The 26,003-nt window shown below is 41.0% G+C and overlaps 1 protein-coding gene across 13 annotated transcripts in view; it reads right to left on the bottom strand.

The window, feature by feature from the left end:
* LIMCH1 (LIM and calponin homology domains 1) overlaps positions 1 to 26,003 on the bottom strand; it is a 351,768-nt gene that overhangs the window by 99,630 nt on the left and 226,135 nt on the right. For all 13 annotated transcript variants that reach the window (XM_027544363.1, XM_027544364.1, XM_027544365.1 and 10 more), the window contains exon 4: positions 1,570 to 1,676. In XM_027544363.1, the coding sequence (XP_027400164.1) occupies positions 1,570 to 1,676 (107 nt within the window). The remainder of the gene's footprint in view (positions 1 to 1,569; positions 1,677 to 26,003) is intronic.

The following is a 26,003-nucleotide window of genomic DNA, read 5'->3' as shown; positions in this document are numbered from 1 at the left end:
ACCCTATGGACTGTAGCCTGCCAGGCTCCTCTGTCCATGGAATTTTCCAGGTAAGAATACTGAAGTGGGTTGCCATTTCCTTCTCCAGGGGATCTTCCTGAACTGTGGTCCTGGAGGAGACTCTTGAGAGTCCCTTGGACAGCAAGGAGATCAAACCAGTCTATCCTAAAGGAAATCAACCCTGAATATTCATTGGAAGGACTGATGCTGAAGCTGAAGCTGCAATACTTTGGCCACCTGATGCGGAGAGCTGACTCATTGGAAAAGACACTGATGCTGGGAAAGATTGAGGGCAGGAGGAGAAGCGGGCAACAGAGGATGAGACAGTTAGATGGCATCACCAACTCCATGGACATGAGGTTGAGTAAACTCTGGGAGATAGTGAAGGACTGGGAAGCCTGGTGTGCTGCAGTCCATGGGGTTGCAAAGTGTTGGATATGACTGAGCGACTGAACAACAACAACACATGTCAATTATATGTAAAAAGAAGGCACACTGACAACAGAGAAGTGATTTTTATATAGTCAGTCATGGATGACTCTCCCTTATTCCTAGTCATAAATCATAAAATCCAATATAAACTCCAATTTGATTTCATTTAGTAGTTTCCATATTTTCCCCCATCATTAAAAAAAAAAAAGCCAGTATGAGCAGACAAATACCAAAAAATTTACAGTTCTGAATCTTGGTGTCTCTCTTTCTTCTGCCCTTCTATGGTAAAATGACCCAAAAGTAATCAAAAGGAGAAGTACATCCAACCCAAAGATGCTATGTATGTAACTAAGCTTATTATTAAAGCATATTAATGCCAAACACTGTTTGACTAACTTGGAAAATGTTTTATATGAATTTGGTAGAGTCTGAAGAACTTTTAAACTACAGAAAAGTTACCTCCACCATCTCAAAAGGACTCTTCATCTCATCACCCTGCTCACAGCTATTTCTTTACAGAGAAGCACACTTGCCTTCTCTTGTACTAAAACATTCTTTCCCAAGAATTCTTTGGCCCCAAACATGGCTCACTGAGTAGATACAGTCAACAACAGTCAAATGGCCAATGATCCATCTTCAGAGAACTTAATCACTGACACATATGAGAAAACAGTTACAAATGTAAATGGAGAAGAGATTTTTCCATAATCTATTGCCTTCTTTGCATAATAAACAGAGTTCAGAACTGTTTAGGAGTTTGCAGTCTTCCAAGAGCCTATTCATATGCCCAACTGGAGCCAATAAAAGCTTTTTGTCTAACCCAAATAGATTTTGCGCATACTTCTCCCTTGCCTCTCCCTCTGTTAAGTTTCACCTAAAAGTTTTCCTCCTTGTCTCTAAAATTCTAACTCTATATGTATGATTTTTGCATTTCAAAAAATTATGTTTGATCAGAATGAAAGTTAGGCACAAGGGAAGGCCAATGTGGCTTGTTCTGAAAGCTGGATTTTCACCTTCACATTTCTAATTTATTAGGCATGCCCAATTCTCTGCCTCTTAGACCTTACAACATCATCGCAAACCCGCAAATCAAGCCGTAAATGGGTTTCCCTTGAACATAAATCGTGCAGGACTTACTTGACTGCGACTCTGTTGGACGTATCCTGCAGGTCACTAGGGTCAAAAAGCTGAGATTCTTTAAGGCCGAGCTCTTTACAACCTCTCAAGAATAATATGATATTGTCCTGGAAGAAAGAAAAGAAATCTAAGTCTACATTATTTAATATTATTTCATGAACCAATCTTTCCTCTTTAATAGTCCAAATCACTGGAGAGAAGACAATCCTTAGGGCAGTCAGAGTCAGATGTGAGTCATGGCTTGTTAGATAATAAAATCATACTTTGTTAGGAAATCCTGGAGTAAACAGACACTGCAAACTTTTGAACCCACAGCTATATCAAATTCATTGTTCTTCCCTTTACCTTTCACATTGGTGTAAAACTTTAAGTTAAATGCCACTGAAAAATAAAACTTAGGACTTCCCTGGTGGCCCAGTAGTTAAGAATCTACCTGCCAATACAAGGAACAAGGATTCGATCCCTGACCTGGGGAGATTCCACATCCTAAGAGGTAACTACTAAGCCTTCACTTTTATGCCTGTGTTCTGCAACAAGAGAGTATCCCTTGCTTGCCACAATTAGAGAAGGCCTGCTTGCAGTGCCAAAGACCCAACACAGCCAAAAATAAATAAATACATAAAAAAAAAATTTTTTTTAAAGAAAAGTGTAACTTAAGTGATTTGAGGGGAGTAGTCCCAGGTGATAGTGATAAAGAACCTGCCTGCCAATGCAGGAGACACAGGAGACAGTGGTTTGATCTCTAGGTCAGCAAGATTCCCTGGAGGAGGGCATGGCAATCCACTCCAGTATTCTTGCCTGGAGAATCCCATGGATAGAGGAGCTTGGTGGGCTACAGTCCACAGGGTCACAAAGAGTTGGACACGACTGAAGCAACTTAATACACAGTACTTCTATTGCTTCAAAGTTTTGTCCATGTCTTATTGCCTAGAATCTGGTTCAACATTTAAAAAAAAAAATAGGTTTTACTACCTAAGAGTCATCTTTGAGTTTTTCTTTTTAACTGATCTTCTAAAAGTACATCCTTCATCAGCGGGTTTTGATCAATAATACCTCTTTGTGGACTGTAAACTGAATTAAATTGGTGGGGGGAATCTAGACTTAACTGGAAGGGGAAAAAGAGGGGGCAAGGAAATCTTTTGGAAATAATATCAAAGACTTTCCTCATGGTGATGCATTTGTCTATCAGGTACAAGTTGACTTTGGCCCGGCAGAGTAGCAGACACATACAACAGCCGAGAAAGGCTCTGGTCTTCATCTGCTCGGAGTCATTAAGAATAAACAAATGGCTCTGGAAGGGATGGCAAATTGTGAGTCATCCTTTAGGAACTCTAGGACATTAGCTGCAGATTCATCAGTTATGTCTTCGTAAAAGACTTTGTAAAAGACGAGCTAACTGGTTCCATCAGGTAGTTCAAACTTCAGGAAAGGAATGATGAACACTGGTTTCAGGAGCTGGATCAATGTGAAATGAGAGTGAAATTTGCTCAGTCATGTCCAACACTTTGTGACCCCATGGACTATACAGTCCATGGAATTCTCCAGACCAGAATACTGGAGTGGGTAGCTATTCCCTTTTCCAGGGAATCTTCCCAACCCAGGGACTGAACCCAGGTCTCCCACATTGCAGGCGGATTCTTTACTGGCTGAGTCACCAGGGAAGCAAATGCTATCTAAATGCTCTAAGACAGATGCTACAAAAATCTGAAGTCATGGTGGTGGTAAATAAATCATATATTCAGAGTGCAATTTAACAAAGTGAACAAAAATCATTGTATTTCCCAATGACCAGTGTGTAGGCAGGATTCTGCTAATAAGATGGCCCCCAAGAATCTCACCCTCTGGGGGACACACTCTATACAATCTCCTTCCCTTGAGTGCCAGTGGAGCCTGTGCATATGGTAGATTACCACTTTGTGATTATGTCATTAACCACTTGGCTTTCAGTTGATCAAAAGAAAGATGGCCTGATTGTGCCTGACCTAATCATGGGAGCTTTACAAAGTAGGTGAAGTCAGAGTTCCTGCTGGCCATAGGTTCTATAGCTGCAAAGAGATGCATTCTGTCAACAACCACATGAGCTAGGAAGAGGCCTGGAAGAAGCTCAGCTTGGACTTCAGCCCCTGCCAACACCTCAATTTCAGCACTGTGAGACCCTGAGCAAAGAATTTAGTCACACCATGTCAATATTCTGATTATAGAAACTAAGACAGTCAGTGGATATTGACTGAAGATGCTAAGTTTATAGTAATTTTTATGCAGCAATAAAAATTAATACATCTAGGCTCAAAATAACAAGAGCAATAGCAATAAATTGCTAACCTTTATATAGCCTTTACTAACTGCCAAGCATACTTTTAAGAACTTTACATATGTTAGCTCATTTAATTCCTACACAACCTTATGAGGTAGGTACGATGATCATCCTCATTTATAGATAAGCAGTGTGAGGCATGGAACAATTAAGCATCATTAAGGCTACCCTAATAGTTCAGTTGATAAAGAATCTGCCTGCAATGCAGGAGACCCTCGTTCGATTCTTGGGTCAGGAAGATCCCCTGGAGAAGGGATAGGCTACCCACCCCAGTACTCTTGTGCTTCCCTTGTGGCTCAGCTGGTAAAGAACTGGCCCACAACGTGGGAGACCTGTGTTTGATCCCTGGGTTGGGAAGATTCCCTGGAGAAGGGAAAGGCTACCCGCTCCAGTATTCTGGCCTGGAGAATTCCATGGACTGTATAGACCATGGGGTTGCAAAGAGTCAGACATGATCAGTGACTTTCACTTCACTCCAACCAGTGAGTGGTGAAGGAATGAAGGCTGCACAGCCAGGAAAGAATGGAGGTGCAAAAAAACATGGCAGACATGAGGAAATCAAGCATCAAATCTGAGGCTGGTACCAAAGGAAGAGGAGGCTTTGGAGTCAGGGGCTGATCAAAGGGGCCCTTGAAGGCCATGGAGGGCAGAGGGGTGGTAATGTGAGAAGTAAATGCCCAGGTCTGCAGCAGAAGTAGATTGTTGGGGGTAGGCCTTGGGGAGGAGGTGTGCAAAGGAAGGACTTAAGAGGAACAAGGCAGGAGACAGGGAAACCAACGAGGAGATACTCCAATCTCACTTCCCTCCAGCGGAGTCTGGCCCACCCCAGTATGTTGTCGCTCCTGTGTCCCCGGATTTTTTTCAGTGGGTAAGAAGTACCATCATTCATAAGACCTGTGTCATGTACAAGACATATTGTAGACTGACAATGAGCTGGTTATAGTCTGAAGTTATCCATACCCTTCACAGTCTCTCCTCCAATCACTTTACACGTTTTAAAATTATCCAATTTCTCTTTGGAGTTTTTCTATTTTGCTTCCAGAGGTTTGTAGATGTTCAGGTGAGTCTTTTGCAGGGCATGCAACAATCTTTCTGGCCTATGAGCTCCGAGGGCTTCTAACCCAGAGGAAATTAAAGGATGGGTCTCAGAACTCTCTAGGAATCATCTGGGACCCCAATAATAGGAACAGACCAGTGACCCCCACGTGGTCCCATCAGAGGCGCATGACTATGGCACATGAGATTTTCAAGGAAGGCGCGAAAGTGTTCTTCCCACGTGATCTAGCAGAAGTGCCCCTGAGCACTGCTCTATCTTCGGTACACAGACCGCAAACACAGAAGCGCTGTGTTGCCAGTTGGGCTGAGCATTTTGGGCTGTGAGATTTAAATAATGGCAGGTCTCCTTCCAGTTTCGTGCTGCAACCTGATGATGCTGGAGGGGAGCCAGACCCCAGTCAGGAGAAAAGCCAGAAGGAAGAGCCCCCTCAGCCAAGAGCTAACAAGGGCAGCGACCAGAGCGGGTAGGGAGGGCTGTGCCTTTAATTACTTAAAATGCATCCCGCAAATTCCCATCTGCCTTGCTCTTCACGCTGAGTTTTTTCCACATTTACAACTCCAAGCAAAACTAACAACCTAGTGTCTCAGCTTCTGAAGCCAAGCAACACAACTGTGTCTCAATCCTGGGAAAGACGTGGAGACACTGATTTACCGCAATGACTATTCTATTTAGCTCTTACTAGTATAGTATTGCAAACTCATTAGTTCTTAGGCTTCAAAAGAAGTTTTTAAAAATCTCTTCAAAAATGTCAATGTCATGATAAAAAAAAAATTGGAGACTGAAGAGACATGATGACCAAATGTGTCATATGACCTCTGGATCTTAGATCCAGAAAGGAAAAGTATAATAAAGACTATAAAAGTTCAATTTAAAAGTGGACTGTTGTTGGATAACATTATTGGATGAATGTTAATTTTCTTAGGTATGACGATGGTGTTGTGGTTATATGAAAGAATACCTTTATTTTTAGGCAAACATATGGATTTTTCAAGGACAAGTTATCATGTCTATAACATAATTTCAAATGGTTCAAGCAAATAAAATGTGTGTGTGTGCATGCATGGCTTCCCCAGTGATTTGGTGGTATAGAATCTGCCTGCAATGCAGGAGGCTCAGGAGATGCAGGTTCAATCCCTGTTCGGGAAGATCCCCTGGAGGAGGGCGTGGCAATCCGCTCCAGTATTCTTGCCTGGAGAATCCCATGGACAGGAAGAGCCTGGCAGGTTATGGTCCATAGGGTTGCACAGAGTCGGACACAGTTGAACTGACTTAGGATGTACACACGTGTATGGATAGGAGAGATGGAAATAGATAGGGAGAGAGAGGATGCTATCTGTCGATTATAGAGAAAGAGATAAAGCAAGTATGGCAAAAAACTAATAATTGGCAAATACAGATCTCAAAACTTGGCCTTTTTTTTTTTTTTAAAGCCTGGTGGGCTATAGTCCAAAGGGTGGCAAAGATGTAAATGTGGCATTGTGGGCATATGGTGGTCTCTGTCAAAATGACTTAACTCTACCTTGCGTGCATGATTATTTGCTCACTAATGTCTGACTCTTTGCGACCCCATGGACTGTAGCCTTCCAGGCTCCTCTGTCCATGGGATTTTCCAGGCAAGAATACTGGAGTGGGCTGCCATTTCTTTCTCCAGGGGATCTTCCTGACTCAGGGATCAAAACTTCATCTCCTGTGTCTCTGGCATTGCAAGCAGATTCTTTATCTGCTGAGCCATCGATGAAGCCCCAACTCTGTCACTGTAGCCAGACAAATACACAAACGAGTGGAAGTGTCAGCCTCCCCTCACACTTCACTCGCACAAGCAGGCCTCGGGCTGGATTTGGCCCACAGGCTGCAGTCCACTGGCCTTGTTCTAGGTAACCAGTATTCCAGTACCGATTATGCCATCTATACATTTGAAAACTTTCCCAAAAAGTTTAGAGAAAAGGTTTTTAAATGTGTAGAAATGTATTCAACTCCATAGGGTTGTGAGTTCACTGGCAAAACCAGTTTCCTATAACTGAAGGGAAAAATAACAGTTGCCTCGGAGACAACTGTTGCAAAGTCTCTGAGGTAAAGGCTCCAGCACTACTGATGGAAAGTTTTCTATTTCTGGCTAATGGGAAAGTGCAGTAACATGAGTCTCAATTCAACACAGATGCGGAACATAAAGTTCCTGAAAGAGGCCATTTTGTGCTCAACCAATAGTAATGTATAGGTTTATACCTCTGTTTACCTAAGGATTATGCATTCACTCCTGGTTCTTGGCCCAGGGGTTTCCCATGTCACTAATCTGTGGGCCTGGGTTGAGGCCTGAGCTTTCAGCCCTCCTCAAGGCCTCTTCTCTGAGGAAACCCTGATGCTTCTCTCCCTTCCCTTCTTGCTCCAAATTCAAGATAAAGGAAGGCCAGGATGGTCTCCACCTCCAGAGTTTCCCCAGCATATAGTAGGTACTTCCCCTGGTGGCTCAGAGGGTAAAGTGTCTGCCTACAATGCGGGAGACCCGAGTTCAATCCCTGGGTTGGGAAGATCCCCTGGAGAAGGAAATGGCAACCCACTCCAGTACTCTTGCTGGAAAATCCCATGGACGGAGGAGGCTGGTAGGCTACAATCCATAGGGTCACAAAGAGTTGGACACGAGTAAGCAACTTCACGTCACTAAATATTTAAAACAAATTAAGCACTACATTCTAGGTACTTAGAAGAATAAAAAAAAAAAAACCTACAAAATTCTGGTAGATGAAATGAGAAGGACTTAGAAGTATCTTATCTTTAGGATTAATTTTCATGATCTATCCTATAGCTGGATTTGTTCAAGATACACGTAAAGAGAGGTTTAAGAAAAATTGTCTCTTTAGACAATGGAAACGAGGGAACAAATGCACCATGGAACACAGCATACCAGTTTTGGGAGTCAGGAGGACTCCAGTTAGAATCCCAGCCTCATCCACATACTAGTTACATGGCCCTGGGCATGGTCCCTAATATTTCTGATCTTTGGATTTCTAATCTGTGAAGTGGGGGATGCCATTAATCTTATACGGAGGACAGAATTATGAGAGTTGGACCATAAAAAAAGGCTGAGTGCCAAAGAATTGATGCTTTCGAACTGTGGTGATGGACAAGACTCTTGAGAGTCCGTTGGACTGCAAGGAGATCAAGCCAGTCCATCCTAAAGGAGATCAGTGTGTTCATTGGAAGGACTGATGCTGAAGTTGAAGCTCCAATACTTTGGCCACCTGATGCAAAGAGCTGACGCACTGGAAAAGACCCTGATGCTGGGAAAGATTGAGGGCAGGAGGAGAAGGGGACGACAGAGGATGAGATGGTTAGATGGCATCACCAACTCCATGGACATGAGTCTGAGCAAGTTCAGGGAGTTGGTGATGGACAGGGAAGCCTTGGGTCTCCAGTCAGTAGGGTTGCAGGGTAAGATGCAATTTGGTGACTGAACAACAACAAACATATTGAGAACATAGCCCATTGTCTCTAGTGTTTCCAGACACTCATTATATGGATGTTATGTATTATTATGGCTTTATTGTCAACTCAGGTTAAGAAGGGACCAGAGAAAGTGAGAAAACTCTATCCATCCACAAAAACCAGTATTTATAGCCCTTGCCGGTTACATGGGAGATTTTTTTTTTCTTTTTTAAAAGGGTAGTTGCAATTACTGTTTAGTTAGTTTTATAAATAGCCAACTTGACTTACACAGGCTGCCTTAAACCCAGGTGTAAGCTATGTACCAAAAGTCCATTTCTAAGAAGATGGCTTGTAGGTTATCATTTGTAATTAACTCACAGAATTAGTCTTTGCATGGTGGTTGCCAGTTCAGGCCAGAAAAACCTATTTAATCCAAAATGTAACTGAAGAGGGGTCTTAATTACACTATGGAACCTAAGGGCTGAGTAGGACACTGTCTCAGTTGGAAAGCTTATTCAGAAAGGCCTGCCTGTACTCTAGGCTGTAGTCAGATGGAAGAGTCCAAAGGCCATAGAAGAGGCTTCCATGGCCCAAGGAGGCACCTCAGGAGGGAGGGGCAAGAGTGAGAGGGAAGAAAGGCAAGCCTGCAATTCATTCCCGTGCACCCCTGAGACACATCACTGTCTCACCTAGGGTCTCCCTACTATCTTCAGAAGGCAGCAAGGACCTTGCTACCTTTCGCTTTCTCAGCTGTCATTTCCAACTGGCAAGGGGTTTCTCCTTTCCCTTGATCCATTGCGGAGCAACGTGTAGCCCTCTGGCTCTGAGGAAGGCACCAGCCCTTAGTGGATCTCTAGAGAAACCAGACAGGGATTGAGAAGCCTCCTGCTCTATCCAATCTCCTTGGCTTTATTTCCTTTATAGCCAACAGGGAAAGGGCAACATGATGATGGATTTGGAGTTCACAGAAAATGGATGTAACGCTCATTTGGGTTTCAAATGAACCCAGACGTCTATATTGCTAGGTATTTAAAATACAATATATATTTTCAGAATTGGATTAGAAGTTTCAAGCCTCAATTTTTGTTTAAAGATCAGTAAAATAAGCAGCTTTCTAGACTTTTAGCAGTAATACTAGATGCTACAATAAATCGAACTATGTCAAAGTTTTGAGTGAATATAAATTAGAAATCTAGCATTCTATTCATTCTAAGTCAAACAAGTGGAATCAAAATGTCATAAATATTTTAGCTAGGCAAAAATATTAAGTTTTCTAAAATATGTATTCTATTATACATACTGTATACAAAAGCTTTTCTGCTGTGCTTGATAAAGGCTTGGGAAAGAACTTTAAAAGAAAAAGAGAAAGAGAAATTGGAAAACAAACTAAATGGGAGCATTGAATATGAAACAGAAAAAGTGAAACAAGCTAGATAAAAGTAAAAGATCATCACATAGTCCAGTTTTTAAACATGGCTGCTCATTAGAATCACATCTGGAGCTCTGGAGAAAAAACAATACCTGGGCTTCTTAGATACACCTATCATTTAAAAGTGTACACTTAATTTCCAAATACATGGGGGTTTTAAAGTCTCTTTGATATTAATTTCTCACATAAATGCTTTCTTCTCTGCAATCATCCTCTGGTTTTTCAGTCTTGTAACCTTGAGGCTACAAGGTTAGAGAGAGTCAAAGATCTCTCTTGGTAAATGTCACACTGCACTTGAAAATGTGTGGATTATTTTCAAATATCTTTTCATATTGATTTCTGACATAATTCCACAGTAATAAGAGAACAGACTCTGTATGATTTCAATACTTTAAGCCATGAAATTTTTCACCTTGTTTTATGTCCCTGGATATGTTCCAGTGTCTCCTGGTTTATAATCTTTGGGAACTTGAATAGAATTTGTACCCTGCTGTTGTGTAAACATTGTATGCATCTTAATTATGTTGAGTTGATTCATAGGACTTTTCAGGTCTACTATATCCTTCTACTTTTCTGACTATTCATTCTATTAGTTTTTGAGAGTTTGATATTGAAACTCCAGCTAAAAATCTTAATTTATGTACTTGAAAAATAATTGTAATATACAGTGGAACTATATGTAACTTTGTTCTGTATTTTCCAAGTCGCTTATAGATGTGTTATGATATTTTCATAATTAAAAAATTTAAATGCTATATATATATAAAGCCTCTGTATAATTTTCCATTTCTATAAAGGAGAAGACTAGGCGGAGGGAGTACAATGTAAACTGACGTTACATCTGGTGAATTTATTATCTTAACCCATTTTCTATAGTAAATATTTGCTTCAAAAATCTTAATAAGGATTACGGTAGCTCAGAAAGATTTGCAAGCATATCAGAGAAGATCCAGACTTTTCTTGAAAATCAATAACTAATAGCAATGTTACTTTTCCATTCTATCTCTAAGGCTTTTTTTTTTTAATGGTTTTTGCTAGGTTTCCTGCATTTGAAGCAAACAAATTCCCTCTAACAGAACTTAAGGAATACATTACCAAAATATCTGCAGGAACTTACCCCACAATTATTAGAATCTGGGGATTTCCTGTACCTGCCGTGAGTTCATGGTCACTCTCCTAACCTGCATGGGTTCCAGCCTGGCTCCATTAATTGGCAGATGTCCAGCCACAATCAGTACTCGCCAGACTTTCAACACACTTGAGTTTGCCAGGAACACTTAATGAGGATACCAGGCCTTCCACTGAGAGGCAAAGGCAGCTCACTCTGCCTGGGGGAATTCTGGGGAAGTCTGACCCAGAAGGTGGCCGCTGGGTTGCTGCTTGCAGAAGAAGAAAAAATGTTATGGATGGGAAGTGAGCAGAAGCACAGTGAGTTGCAAGGAGAGAATGGGGAGGGGAAGAGAGCTCTGCAAGGTAAGCTTGGGAGAGTTCGTGAGAGCCTTGTGAAGGATTTGTGAAGGCTTGTGAAGCACTCTTCTCTAGGCACTGGGGAATCAAGTCCAGATAATAAGGACAGAAAGAGTCCTGTGATCGACCTCTATTTTAGGAGAATACGTTGGGTGGCAGCAGGAGAGAGCCCCTGGGTGGAGGAGAGGGTCCGTTCAAAACTATAAGAGCTCTGGGAGATGTGGAAAAGCCTGAACTCATTCCGAAGTACTGAGTTAGCCAAAAAATTCATTTGGGATTTTCCATAGGATGAAATGGAAAAACCCAAATGAACTTTTTGGCCAACCCAACAGTAAGGGCAGAAAAGGGGAAGAGTACAAGCACCCACTGTTGGCTTGGCAGTTAAGTGGATTCAGGAATAGAGAGTGAGGAGAAGAAGAGGGGTTTGGAGTGATGAAGTTTTCAGCCATTAAGACCATCTTAAAAAATAGAGGAAGGGGGGAGATTTGTGAGAAACAGAAATAATAAATGAAGCTTGGAACATTCCATATTCCAAGAGCCACAGTTCATCAGGAGCTTGTATTTGGGTTGGCTACTCAGAGGCTGAACGACCTTGGGCAAGTTGCTTACATAATCTCTGCCTCAGCTTGCTCTTGAAAGCCCAGGTCCTTACAAAGACTTACCAGGCCCTACAAAAGCCGCGGCCCACTACCTCTCTGACCCACCCCCACCTTGCTCCCCTCCCCTGAAGCCAGGCATAGCTCCTCCTCTGCTGATCCTCAACCAACCAAGATCCCTGCCAGGGCCTATGCACTGCTCCTTTTCTTACCTAGGTATTATCTAGAATGATCCTTTCTTTTTTTAAAACATAATTAAGATTTATACAATTTCCACATAACAGAAGGATACAAATTTCATTCAAGTTCCCATAGATTATAAACTAGGAGACACTGGAACATACCCAGGGACATAAAACAAGGTGCAGAAATTTCAGGGTCTAAAGGTATTGAAATCATACAGCATCTGTTATCACTGTGGATGTTAGAAATCAATATAGAATGATCTCTTATATACAAAAACTAAACAGTCAAGATATATGCATGGAATGAATGAATGACCATAATTGTGGGGATACATATAATGTCATAAAGATGTTGTGGAGTTAAAAAAGAAAATATATGTAAAGTGCTTAAAATAGAACAATGCTCGACACAATAAATGTTTTCCATTGTGATATTTATTTCTATTATTAGAATAAAACTGTTAAGTAATCAATGAATGGAATTTCTGATTAGAAGGACATTACTGATATTGGGGACAACGTCAATGGAATAAGAGAGTAAAAAGCAGATTGCAGGAAGTTAGGAAATTAGAATAAAAACAATAGAGAAAACACAAAGAGACACTTCTGGGAAGTTTAGCAGAGAAGAGACTAAGAAAAGGTATGGTGGGTCAAAGGAAGGCTGGCTGATTGTTTATTTTAGGGAAGTGGCAGGTAAGGAGAGACATGGAACACTGCTTGCCCCAGAGCTGCTTTGCCCTCCCAGACCACTGACGTTACCCTCCTCATGAGGAATCCTCGTTGAGAGTAAGGTCTGAGCCATCCGTTTTCGCTATAATGATCTTCCATCCTGCTCACCATTTCCATCAGTTGTGGGGAACTCTGGTCCTGTGTTGACTACAGTCAGCACTCTAGGTGACTTTACGTTCTACACAGCAACCTGTTTGACAGCCTGGCTTTGTAGTCTGACTGCCTCAGTTCCAGTAGTTTTTACTCATACACTCTATTTTAGGATCCTAATTACCACCCACACCTGCCCGGTTGGAATCCCAATTTCCAATATCCTGCTCCTGGGCCGGAGTGCCTCTCCTCCCAGGTTTCTCATTCCTTCTCTCCTACACACCTGCTCTTTCATCTCTGCTGCTGCTGCTGCTAAGTCACTTCAGTCGTGTCCAGCTCTGTGCGACCCCATAGACAGCAGCCCACCAGGCTCCTCTGTCCCTGGGATTCTCCAGGCAAGAGTACTGGAGTGGGGTGCCATTGCCTTCTCCGCTCTTTCATCTCTAGACCCTGTCTTTTCCTTTCAGTTCATTTCCCTCTCCTCTCATTCCCTTATTTCCTTCCTGATCCAGTCCAAACCAGGGTGACTATTCAGCTGCTCCACTGCCTGGACCTTCAACAGCCCCCGCTCTCCGCCTTTCCCCTCAGGAGCAATGACCAGGAAAAGGAAATGCAGAGGTGGGACAGTTCACCTTGGACATGAGCCTTGGAGGCTCAGCCAACCACCTTTGTCTCTGCTTGAGGCGGGGAACAGGTATGCCCACTCCTCATGTTTCTCCATGGAGGAAGAACACTCCTGGCCCCTCACTCTTCCTCCCCTAGGTTGGTTTGGGAGAAGGAATGGGGAGGGCATGCTTGGTTCAGCTAGCTTGGGATTTCCTCTCTGTGGCAGACGGCCTGTCCATAGGACACATATGTCCTGTCTGTCTCTGCTGTGTGGGAAGGGGCCTCTCTCTGCGGGGTGAAGCCTGTGGTTGTCCAGCTGTGCTGGGAATGGGTGAATAAATTTGTTTAATTCAGGAGCAAGGATTAGCAAACCCACTTGGTTGCAGCTCTAAACCCACGCTCTCCTATTTGTTTCATGAGAAGTAAAGCTGATGTTTTCATCTCTATCTGACTCCTCGGTTTATGTCTCAGCTGGGAGGGAAAGAGAGGAGTGTTATTTACTGATCACCCTAAATCCCTAGCTCTCTGCTCCTGGTGCTACTGGAAATGATGGAGCTTTGCTGGGTCTGGAACTGCTACACCTTTCCAAGCTCCTGCCTCAGTGGGCCCACTTGGTCATCCTTCTGGGGCTCCTGGCCAGCCCTTCTCCCATCCTTGCAGAGGGTTTCACAAACCTCCTCTGCTTTCTAAAAGCTCTCGGCCATGACCTCACCTTCTTCTCCCATCAACAGATAGATGTCATTAGCTCCCAAGAGTTAAACCCTTTGCATCACCCTTCCCACATTCTGCATCTAAACACTTTAAAAAAAAAAAGAATATAAAGTTGACAACTGCAGACATTTGCAAGCAATCTGTTAACATGTTTTCATCAATGAGAGTGAAATGCGGGTCAGTGTCAGAGTGAAGAGCAAATAGCCAGCAGTTAGGCTCTATTATCTTTAATTTTTATACTTATTCAAAAATATTAATTGCATACGTATAGTATGAAAGGGTTTCCTAGGTGGCTCAGTGCTAAAGAATCTGCCTGCCAAACAAGAGATGTGGGTTTGAGCCCTGGTTTGGGAATATCCCCTGAGGAGGAAATGGTAACCCACTCCAGTATTCTTGCCTGGAAAAGGAAACGTCAACCCATTCCAGTATTCTTGCGTATCTCCCATGGAAAGGAGCTTGGTGGGCTACAGTCCATGGGGTCGCAAAGAGTTGGACACAACTTAGCAACTAAACAACAACAAAAAGTATGAAAGGCAATGTGCTAAATGCTTTGGGCAGGAAAGGGTCTTGATGAGAACTGGGACTCTTATTCGTAAGTGAGAGAGGCCCAGATGGATGCAGGCTTTTATGGGATGCCCAGTGCATCCCAGCTACAAGGAGGTACAGGGGCAGCTGACTGTTTGAAACAACAGGAAACCAGGGCTTCATCTATTGGGAACCTGGCATTGCTTCATCTCCCATCCACTTGCTCTGCACACTGGCTGGCTTGCTTTCACCACACACAGGTTTCCTTCACATGGATCCCCTAGTTTCCAATCTCATACATGAATATTGTCACCACCTGAGAGCACTGACTTTTTCATTTGCAGTTTGAAAAAATAGCAGGAAAAGGAAAAGACCCTTATCGGTGTGCCTGGGGTCAGGTCCCCTCCCACAGTGACGAATGGGACAAGTTAAAAGAGATCATGAATCATTTAAATCAATGGTGGGGAGGAAGAGGAGCCAGAACAGCTTCCCAAAGGAGACTGTGATCCCCTAGGAATGCGTGTCCCCTAGGAAGGGCACCTGGGGCAGACAAACCAGCAACACTGGCTACCTTCACAAAAGCAGACCAGATGTGGATTTTTATCTCAGAGTTCTTATAGAGTAGAAGATGGAACTACCACTACCATCTTTCACAGTCCAAATATAACAGATCAAATTTAGTTTTTCTCTAAAGATGTTCTTTTCAAAGGTCTCTGCACTAAGTCACCATGCTGCCTCAGTTTCCCAGAGGTAACAGGCTTGATGCCAAAGATGGCCAACCACAGAACGAGGCATGCTCATGTTGCTTAACTAACTCTGCTGGAAGAGTTTTTACAAGCACAGTTCCTCATCAATACAGCAATTGGAGCCTAGCTCTTCTTGTGTCAGAACACTTAAGAAATAGAGTTCCCAAACCCCAAAGCTCCAGCACCTTGATTGTCTCTCTCTTTCTGGATTCTGACTGTCCACACGGCAGCTGGTTCTCCTTTCAAGGACTTAATATTCAAGCCTACTTAAGGGTCAATGTCACAGTGCTATCTCAGGAGAACTCAGATGCCAGCCTATCAAAGAAACTGTCCAGATTTCAAGGCTGTTTACCCCACCAAAAAGTGACCAAACTCTCTCCAGACCAAAACCAACTTTATTATGTTCTATGGCCAGCTGGTTTTTCAGCATAATTTATGAATTGTATTTGGTAATTGAATAAAAAATAGTCTTAAGTTATGTCAGAATAAAACTGCTTAAATTATCTACCATACTTCATTAAGTAATACTCATGTATTTGACACGTAATGTAACTTCAGCATTTCTTACAGCAGTGATGGTCAAACAGTGATCTGTGGACTACCGTGTGCTTGGTACTGGTTCATGATGAGAAAAAGAAAGAACTGGAAAACAGCATTTAGAAACGTCTGTAACAACTTGGCATTCTAACCACATCCAAGTCTGTGACCCCTGGACACATCTCACTGAACAGAGTACACACCATTTTGGATGTTGTCCAACCTGAATATTGTGTGACCTGTGCAGTTAATGGCACTAGGATCATTGCTGCTGCTGCTGATCACACATCAGCCCAAACTGAATCACAAATTAAACACACAAAAACAAAACGCAAATAAAAACCACCATGAAATACCACCCTCCTGCAATGCGGGAGGTCCTGGTTCAATTCCTGGGTCAGGAAGATCCCCCGGAGAAGGGATAGGTTGCCCCCTCCAGTATTCTTGGGCTTCCCTGGTGGCTCAGCTGGTAAAGAATCTGCCTGCAATGCGGGAGACCTGAGTTCGATCACTGGGTTGGGAAGATCCCCTGGAGAAGGGAAAGGCTACCTACTCCAATATTCTGGCCTGGAGAATTCCATGGATTGTATAGTCCATTGGGTCATAAAGAGTTGGACGCGACTTTCACTTTCACTTTTTTCAAGATGACTATTAAAAAAAAAAAACCCACAGAAAATAACAAGTGTTGGCAAGAATGTGGAACAACTAGAACCCTTGTGCATTGCTGGTGGGAACGTAAAATAGTGTAGCTTCTATGGGAAACAGTTTGGCAGTTTCTCAGAAAGTTAAACACAAAGTTAGGCATGATCCAGCAATTCCACTTGTAGGTATATAAGTGAAAGAAGTGAAAACAGGGACTCAGATATCCATACATCAAAGCTCAAACTGTCTGTCCATAAACAAATGAATGGATAAACAAAATGTGGACTATGCGTATAATGGAACATTATCCAGCCTTAAAGAGGAAGGAAATTCTGACATGCAGTGCAACATGCATGAACCCTGAAGACATTATGCTAAGTGAAATTAGCGAGACACCAAAACACAAATACGATATGATTCCACTTATATGAGGTACCGGAATAGGGAAATTCATAGAGACATAAAGACTCCCAGACTTCATAGAGACTCCCAGGGTAGGGGCTGGGAGTTCTGAGGCATGGAGAGATGTTCTTTAACAGGGACAGAATTATAGTTTGGGACGACGAAAAAATTCTGAAAATGGTTAGTGGTGATTTTGCACCAACAGTGTTAATGCACTTAATGCCACTAGATTGTACACCTGAAAAAGGTAAAAATGGTCAATTTAATGTATTCTATATTTTACTACAACAAAAAAACCCAACAATAATAAACCCTGTTCTTTAACACAATAGTATGAGAATCTTTGTCCTAGAGTGTATGTCCAAAGAGGTTCTGGATCAAATAAAACTTGGAAAATGCTACATAAAATAGCCCCAGTTGGAGTTCATAAAGCTCAGGCTAACAGTTGTGAGAAATTCCTCACTAAGAAACTTCTTTAATTTTAACTCAGCATTTCCAAAACATATGGACTTCAGAACCTTTTTGTCACCAGACATCTTTTAATATCTCACAAAACGTGGTTTAAGAAATGCTGAGCCAGATGAACTACCAAAACATGGTTTGTACTTTCAGATCACACACAAATAAGAGTGCAACAGCCATCACACTTAGGTTGTAGCCTGTAGTCTAAAATGACCAACCTTTGGTTAGACCCTCCCATCAGTACCTACACTGGCCATGTGAACCCCCCAGGCATGCCAGGCTAGCAAGACTCAAAGAGCCAGGGTCGGCTTCGTCTGTGTCCCCTTTAAGCTCCACAATAAGGATACATTTCACATTTGTCTTTATAGGGCTGCAAGTTAAGCAACGATTTACTAGTTAGGAGTGACCCGAAGAACAAAGTACTTCATAGACTAGGTCAGACATGTGGATGACATTAGAAAAAGAAACAGGCTTTTAGAGTGCAAATGAGTGTGCAAAGCAGGGGTTATACCAGTAGATACAAATACCATTCCCCCCTATCATATTTAAAGGTCACAACCTTTCTGCTGAGAAGGTGAAAAAGTCAGCAAGAAAGGAAATACCAAAAGGTAAAAAACTAAAAGCAACCTTTACACTCATCAAAATATAGCATGTCCTAAAGGAGTTTTAGTATTTTTAATTCTTTGGCTGGGGAAAAGCTCACTTAAAATGTTCCACTGACATTAAAACATACGTGCAAAGGAAGAAGAGGTATGCAGAATAGGCTTTTGAAGCACAAAAGAGAAATCTGGTGAAAACATCACAGTCACTCTTTTTATTCTTTCAAGTTTATCAGGTTCTTAGCCCAAGTTGGAGCTGCCTGTACTATTCCAAATTTTGTCTCTGTAATTCAAAAAAGGTGTGGAGAAAAGATTGTCTTCGAATAACTCTAGATTCTTGACTTTATAATCATGCACAAGTGGAAACCACATTTCATCTTCAAGGAACATTTTTAAAAAAGGATATTCAAAATAATAAATTTTCCATGGATACTAGTTTCCTCTTTCCAAGTTAGTGTTGGGCCTAATTTATACAATAAATCTAATGGGCAAGTTATCTCTTGCAAACAGCACCTAGCACATTCTTGGCATCTGAAAAGACTTAACACGTTGCATATGCTCTTAATGTTCACAAAACAAGGTACCTGAGGAAAAATAACACTGGGTGGGAGGGTGAGTATAGAAATGTGGAGACCACCAATTGGCTGCAGAGGACCCTCTCCTATGCACTTGGGTTTTGAAAGTGTATCAGTGGGGCTAGAACTTCCCTGGTGGTCCAGTGGTTAAGACTTCACCTTTCAATGCAGGGGGTGCAGGTTTGATTCCTGGTTGTAGAGCTAAGATCCCACATGCCTCATAGCCAAAAGCTCAGAAAAACATAAAACAGAAAGAGTACTGAAATAAATTCAATAAAGACTTATTAAAAAAAAAAAAAAAGTACTGAGGCCCTGTAAGGTGTCTGGGACTTTGAAATTTATAACATCTTTAATTCTAGCAACCTAGTTCTAAGTATGTCTACCTTAACAGATGTGGGGAAATACGATGTCTATCACTGTTTAAGTGGTATTTAATTTGGGGATATCAATGTTCTGGAGATGAATGGTGGTAATCGTGCAATAATGTGAATGTATTTAGTGCTATTGAATTGTACACTTAAAAATGGTTAAGATGGTAAATTTTGTGTCATGTGTATTTTGCCACAAGGAAACAAAAGGTAAGTGAGTGTGTCCATGACAAAGCTAAGAGGTAAATTGGTCTGATTCAAAGCCCATAGTCTTTCCTGATAGCTCTCAAAAATAACAATATAGATGATGGTGGTATTATAAATTAATTACAAACATCATCATTTCCATTCTCATTTTTATCATTGGCTTGATAAGTGCTTATTTTGTGCCAAACACTATTCTAAGCAATTTGTATGTATTCATATGCTTATTCGTCACAACAACCCTACAAGGGAGGTACTATTATTATTCCTATTTTCTAGATGAGAAAGTGAAGTACAGAGAGGTAACATAGCTTCCCCAAGGGCACACAGCTAATAAATCCAAGTAGTCAGAGCCTAGATCCTCTGTTCTTTACCTCTTATCGCATTGCCTCTTGGTATATAAAGACATGGCTTCCCAGGTGGCTCAGTGGTAAAGAATCCGCCTCCCAATGCAGAAGACTCAGGTTTGATCCCTGAGTCAGGAAGATCCTCTAGAAAAGGAAACGGCAACCACTCCAGTATTCTTGCCTGGGAAATCCCATGGACATAGGAGCCTGAAGGGCTACAGTTTATGGGGTCACAAAGAGTTGGACATGATTGAGCTACTGAGCATGCATATAAAGACATAAACCTCGTTAGTTTATGACGATTCACAAACCAAAAATGTCAATCAGTTATAAATAATGTTTAGACAAGTTAAAATTCTAGTTCACGCCTAGTCTTTGAAGTTATCTATTTTAAAGATAGCTTAAATACCATCATTCGTTAAATTTTCCCCATGACTCTGGGCCACATTCCTTTGGCACTGCCTGGACCATGATGTTTGGCAACATGCACACTCCGCTCTGTATTACGGTCAGAGTCTACGACTTCCCCACTGTGTATGCCATGAGTTTTCAAGCATGAATTCACCCCCATGTGTAATCCACTATTTTAGGATTAGCACTGTGACTAGTACTCCTCATGTCTGCAGTAAAGTTTCCTTAATTCACTTGGAATAGTTTAAATACTGTTACTATATTCTTTAAGCGTCAGCTCTGTAACCATCTGGTTTCTAGGGTTCTTATCAATGGTAGTTTTTAACTACCTTTCTAGTCCCTTTATGATAATCCAGTATCTTCAAGGTTTCCACTGCTCCCGGGGTCAATTTTGATCATTTGCATTTTGCTAAGAAATCATCCTTTTCCATTAGTTTTCACAGCTCTTACTAAACGGTTGTGTATACACATCTCAACATGATTGTAACTTTCCTTGAATTTATTGCTTTGTCATTTTTATTTATTTCATCTGTTTCTGCTATCATGTTTTTCCCTTAATTGGGCTTTTGAGGGGTTTATATATTTCACTGATCTTTTCAAAGAATGAGCTTTTGGATTTATTCATCCATTATTCTCTCTCTTTAATTTCAGCTTTCATCTATTAATCCTCTCTTACTAATTTTTTAGGGTTTTTTGTTCCTTTTTATTTTGTACGTAATAAGTTGAACTATTTTTCCTTTATTCTTTACAAAAGAATAAAACGTTTCCTCTGCATACAGTTTTTACTATGCTTAGAAGTTTTGATAAAGAAATATTCTTTTTTTTTTTCATTTCTTTCCCAGTTAACTTTAACTTCCTCATTGATTTCCTTCTGCTCCCAGGGTTATCAAAGAGTGTGTTTTATAATTTGCAAGTGGATAAGGTTTTTAAAATTATCTTCTTGCTTTTTCTTTCTGCTCTCACTACATTATAATCAAGAAGCATACCTTTATAAATCTCTCTCCTCTCTTTCAGTTTTTGAAGGCTTTCTTTGTGATCAAGTATGTGATTCAAGGGAATGAGATGGCATTAAATAATTCAAGGACATTTACCTATTTTTATCTATTTGACTATGATCTTTGAAAGTTGACATGAAATTTGTTCACTTAACAATTGTTCTACAGGACACCGAATATGACATGATGAGAAAAGCAAGAGATTTGGAATTAAAAACTACTCTCTCCTTCTTTCATAGGACTGGGTCTCAGTTCAGTTCAGTCTCTCAGTCGCGTCCGACTCTTTGCGACCCCATGAATCGCAGCACGCCAGGCCTCCCTGTCCATCACCAACTCCCAGAGTTCACTGAGACTCACGTCCATCGAGTCAGTGATGCCATCCAGCCATCTCATCCTCTGTCGCCCCTTCTCCTCCTTCCCCCAATCCCTCCCAGCATCAGAGTCTTTTCCAATGAGTCAACTCTTCGCATCAGGTGGCCAAAGTACTGGAGTTTCAGCTTTAGCAGGGTCTCAGTTACCTGATCTGTAAAATATAAATCACACCTACCTGCTTTGCAGTGTTACCAGTGAGGAAATTAAATGAGCCTGGTGTGCTTTCCCTTCCTACACAATGCCTTCCTAAAAATGTCAGGTCGTTCATCAAATACTGCCCTTAAGAAGCAGCTCTCTGTAGCCCTACTAGATAAGAACATCCCAGTGAGATCTTGTTCCTTGGACCATACAGCGGTAAAGAAATGGACACATGGGGACTACCCTGCCAGTCCAGTGGTTAAGGCTCCGGATGTGGGTTCAATTTCTGTTTGGGGAATGAAGATCCCGCAAGCTATGTTGCATGGCTTTAAAGAAAGAAATGGACGTACTGCTGTGTGTACATTGCACAGGCTCTTGTGTGTTGCACAGAGAGGATCCTAGAGAAAGGCAGCCATCCCAGGTCATGTCTTTTGAAGTCAAGTGCTTTAATTCCCTTAAAACACTGTGAGTGTGTGCAATGGTGGTGGGGTGGGGGGTGGCAGTGGGGAGGAGAAGGGGGACTTAAAGCAACTTTGCTGTTCTGTTGAGCAGTTTTGAGAATATCTTTGAAACTAAAGACTGACTGAGAAAGACATCAAAAGAGTTTGATTTGTTTGATGTTTGGACATATATACATGATGCAGATAACTGCTGGATTAATGGTGACCGTCTGTACACCAGATGGACCGTGTGACTGTGTTGAGACATCTGACTCAGCGGCATTAGAAAATCAGATTAAGGTAAAACCATCCTAGCACAAAAGATTCTCCCACCCCATGTTTAAGGGCACAATGTTCTGTGGTTTGTTAAAAAAACTTCCGCAAAATATCACTGTGTAAGAACCAGAAGTGAGCTATGATTATGCCTATCGCCTTCTGTAACTGGACAAGACTCCTACAGGACAGGTATCAGGATGTGGTGAACTGGTCTGGCACTGAGAAATGCATCACTGGGTGTAACAAAGTAGCTGCCTGTAGACTTACATAATCATTTTAGATTGGATATTTCTAAAAGCAGCGTTAACTCTAAGTAGCTGAATTAGCAAAAAGGAAAAAAAAATACAAAAATCCTATCCTTCCAGAGCATTCTCTTAAGGTTTTTGTCCCACTAAAAGAACTGTTTACTTTTCTTTTGTGAGTTTTACTTGTAAGAAATACAAAGGGCCAATATGTGGGGGAAATTTTAACCTAATTTTTTTTTTTAATGCATGTTAAAACAGCATAAAAGCCAATTTTACCCTAGGATTGTCCAAGAAGAATAGAAATGCTAAGATCTGGTGCAGGGGAAGGTAAGAAGGAACTGTCAGTCTCTTATTCAGCTGGCAAGAGTGTGAACCAGTTACCCGCTACCCGTCAGAAAGGCAGTTTAGAAATAAGTGCCAAAAGCCTTAGGATTTTGCACTTCTCAGATTCAGCAAGTCACCTTTCAGGAATATGCTCTAAAGACATAAAGGTGAATCATTCACAAAAAACTTTGTAAAAGAAAGCTCACTGGAACACTGTTTAAAATGAAAAACGAAGCAACATAAATGTTCAACAACAGGGGACTGCTTCAATAGAACTGTGGTGTGTACTCATGCTGGAAACTGTCGTGGTATATGCTTATGGGAGGCATTTAAATGATTCAAAGAATCTAGGCAGTATAATGTTGAAGTCCACATTACACAGATATTTTAAAAGATGACAGAAAATGACTTGCAGGGGAACTACTCAGAATAAACATTGTTAGCATCAGGATGTGTGATTTCTGTAGAAATTTTCCTATAGAAATAGACACATAATATTTCCTCCCTTCTAAAATTCTTCTTCTGAGTGTTTTGAGTAGATGCTTTATTCACATGATTTAAAAATACACAAAAGGGTATGTAGTTTCCTACTTATTTCTGTCCTCCAGTCACCCAGATTTCCACTCCCAAGGCAACTGATATTCCAGTTTCTCATATATTTTTCCAGAAGTATTTTGTGTGTATACAAATCTATGCACATATGTTTTACATCCTCTCCCAACTTTTTGTTAACTCAAAGTAGGTGTGCTTTGGTTTTTAAAAATTATTATTAATTAATAGATGAAGAGTGTCATCCCTTTTTTTTATGACTACATGGTATTCCATGACATGAGCAAATTAGGATAAACATATAATTTGCTATCCAAATTAAGACACTTTTTTAAAAGGGATGCTATGAGAGTGGAACCACAGACATAAAGCAGGACTATCTCAGACAAGCCTAGATGCAGGGTCATCCTAACCATAAATGACCACAACTTATTAACCAGTCCTTTTTGATGGAACTAAGGTTATTTCTAATCACTTCTGGGAGCAAAAAATACTGCATTGAAAAACTTTATATATGTGTCATTTCACACAAGTGGGAGTGCATCTGTAGGCTATAATACTTAGGAGTGAAATTGCTTAGTCAAAGGAATCTGCATATTTTTATTTGATAGATATTTCCAGATTGTCATCCAGAAAGGTTGTAATTATTTTCCCTTTTTTTTTCTGAAAACAAAAACAAAAACAAAACAAAAAACCCAGGTATTGCTTTCACAGTAAGATGAAATAATAAGTTGATTTAAAATTAAAAGTAATATGAAAAATACAGATTTCGTAAGTTTAAAGCATTCTTAATCATAAAAACATACAGAAACGTGAGACTGGAAAGAATTAAGGTTGAGCATATTCAGATTATATGGAAGTTTCAGAAATACACATAAATCCCACCAGAACTGTTGTAAATGAATAGAGTATGCAGTCAGAACTAAAAAGCACTTTGTAAATACAATACTTATTAAAGTCAAGGTGCATCTCCTACCCTCCTTTGATTTTGTACCTTAATCATTCTCTTTTTGTCCAACTAGGCAAGTGAGTTTTCATTTGAAGTCAGTAAGTGACAACAAATGGCTGAAAGAAGCCTGTCTTTCCCTCCCCCCCCAACCCCCCCGTCAGAGAACAAACAGTTGCAGAAAGGCGGTCCTACTACTTAGGGGCAGCTATCGTAATATCAACAGTATCAGTTACAGTGGCTGGACCTGAAACCCAAAAGTTTAGTAGGGAAATCTCCTGTGAGGGCCAACAGCCTGGGAATATTTGCTAAAACTGGGCCATCTCATCACTGCAAGAAGCAAATATCCCCTACCTCCAAGATAGACTCATTCTTGATTCATGTATATAAACTCTGGGACAAAAGCCACAAATTATTTCACTTATGAAATGAAATCCACACTTGCCAAAATACGTTTTAATAATCTCATATATTCAGGCCTTAACCTTAAACATCTTCCTGCTACTAACAAGACATCCCCAATATGAGCTTTGTATTTATCATATAAAGTTGCATGCCAAGAAATTATAAGACCAAGAATGTGGTGTTCTCAAATGCATAAGGCAGAATTTCATATCCATGTGATGAAACAACATTTGAAAATTATTTCCAAGAGACTATATGCCAAAATGAATACCCTTTAAAAATTCTGAACCTCTAATGAGTATGTGAAACCATGGCATAATGCTGGCATATAATAACTACTTCCTGACTAACTGAATTTAGAATGAGACAGATATTTACCTAGTAAATCCAATGTAATGACACAGTTTCAAGCTAACAGGCAAAACTTCACTTTTTCATCACGATGCCTTTAAAAATTAGAAATGTTAAAGAAACACTAATTTTGTTAGTGTCTTTACACTTAAAGCGGTAACAACAGCTACAGAATAATTAGTCTTCTACTGATGTTCTCCAATCTTTTGCTACTTTAAAATATGCAGCAATAAATAATATATGTGATTTCACACATATGGGAGTGCATCTGCAAGATAAAAAAAAAATTTAGAAGCAAAATTGTGCGAAGTATTTCAAGGATATTATTCTTATTCTCACTACAGCCCTACAAGGTGACTCATTTTTCTCCTAATTTATAGTCAAGGAAATTAAAGGTAAGACCCAGAATGGTGGAATGACTCCCCCACTGTCTTACAGCCACAGTGGTAGAGCTGGGACTCAAACCTCTTCGCAAATGCCCTTTTTCCTCCCTTATACAGTCTCACAGATATTTTCTCATAAAGCCCCAAGGAAATAGCATATTAGAGATCTAAAGCCACACTTGAAGTCTTGATAACTTAAATTCAATGAATTAAAGCAATGACAGTTCTTATGGATAAACAGATAGGATTATGGCTTGTACTATTCTCCCAGAGATGTACTACTCTACCTACAGAATGAATATAGACCCTCACGGGTGAAAGTGAAAGTGTTAGTTACTCAGTTGTGTTTGACTCTTTGTGACCCCATAGACTGTAGCCTGCCAGGCTCCTCTGTCCATGGGATTCTCCAGGCAAGAATACTGGAGTGGGTAGCTATTCCCTTCTCCAAGGGATCTTCCCGACCCAGGGATTGAACCTGTGTGTCTCCTGCACTGCAGGCAAATACTTTGCTGTCTGAGCCACCAGGGAAGCCCAAACCCTCATGGGTACTACTGAAATCTAGATACGTCCCCTGACACAGTCTAAAAA

Source organism: Bos indicus x Bos taurus, chromosome 6 (genome assembly GCF_003369695.1).
Source record: "Bos indicus x Bos taurus breed Angus x Brahman F1 hybrid chromosome 6, Bos_hybrid_MaternalHap_v2.0, whole genome shotgun sequence".
Lineage (NCBI taxonomy): Eukaryota > Metazoa > Chordata > Mammalia > Artiodactyla > Bovidae > Bos > Bos indicus x Bos taurus.
The sequence above is the reverse complement of the archived record's forward strand: the minus strand, read 5'-3'. Positions and strand labels throughout refer to the sequence as shown.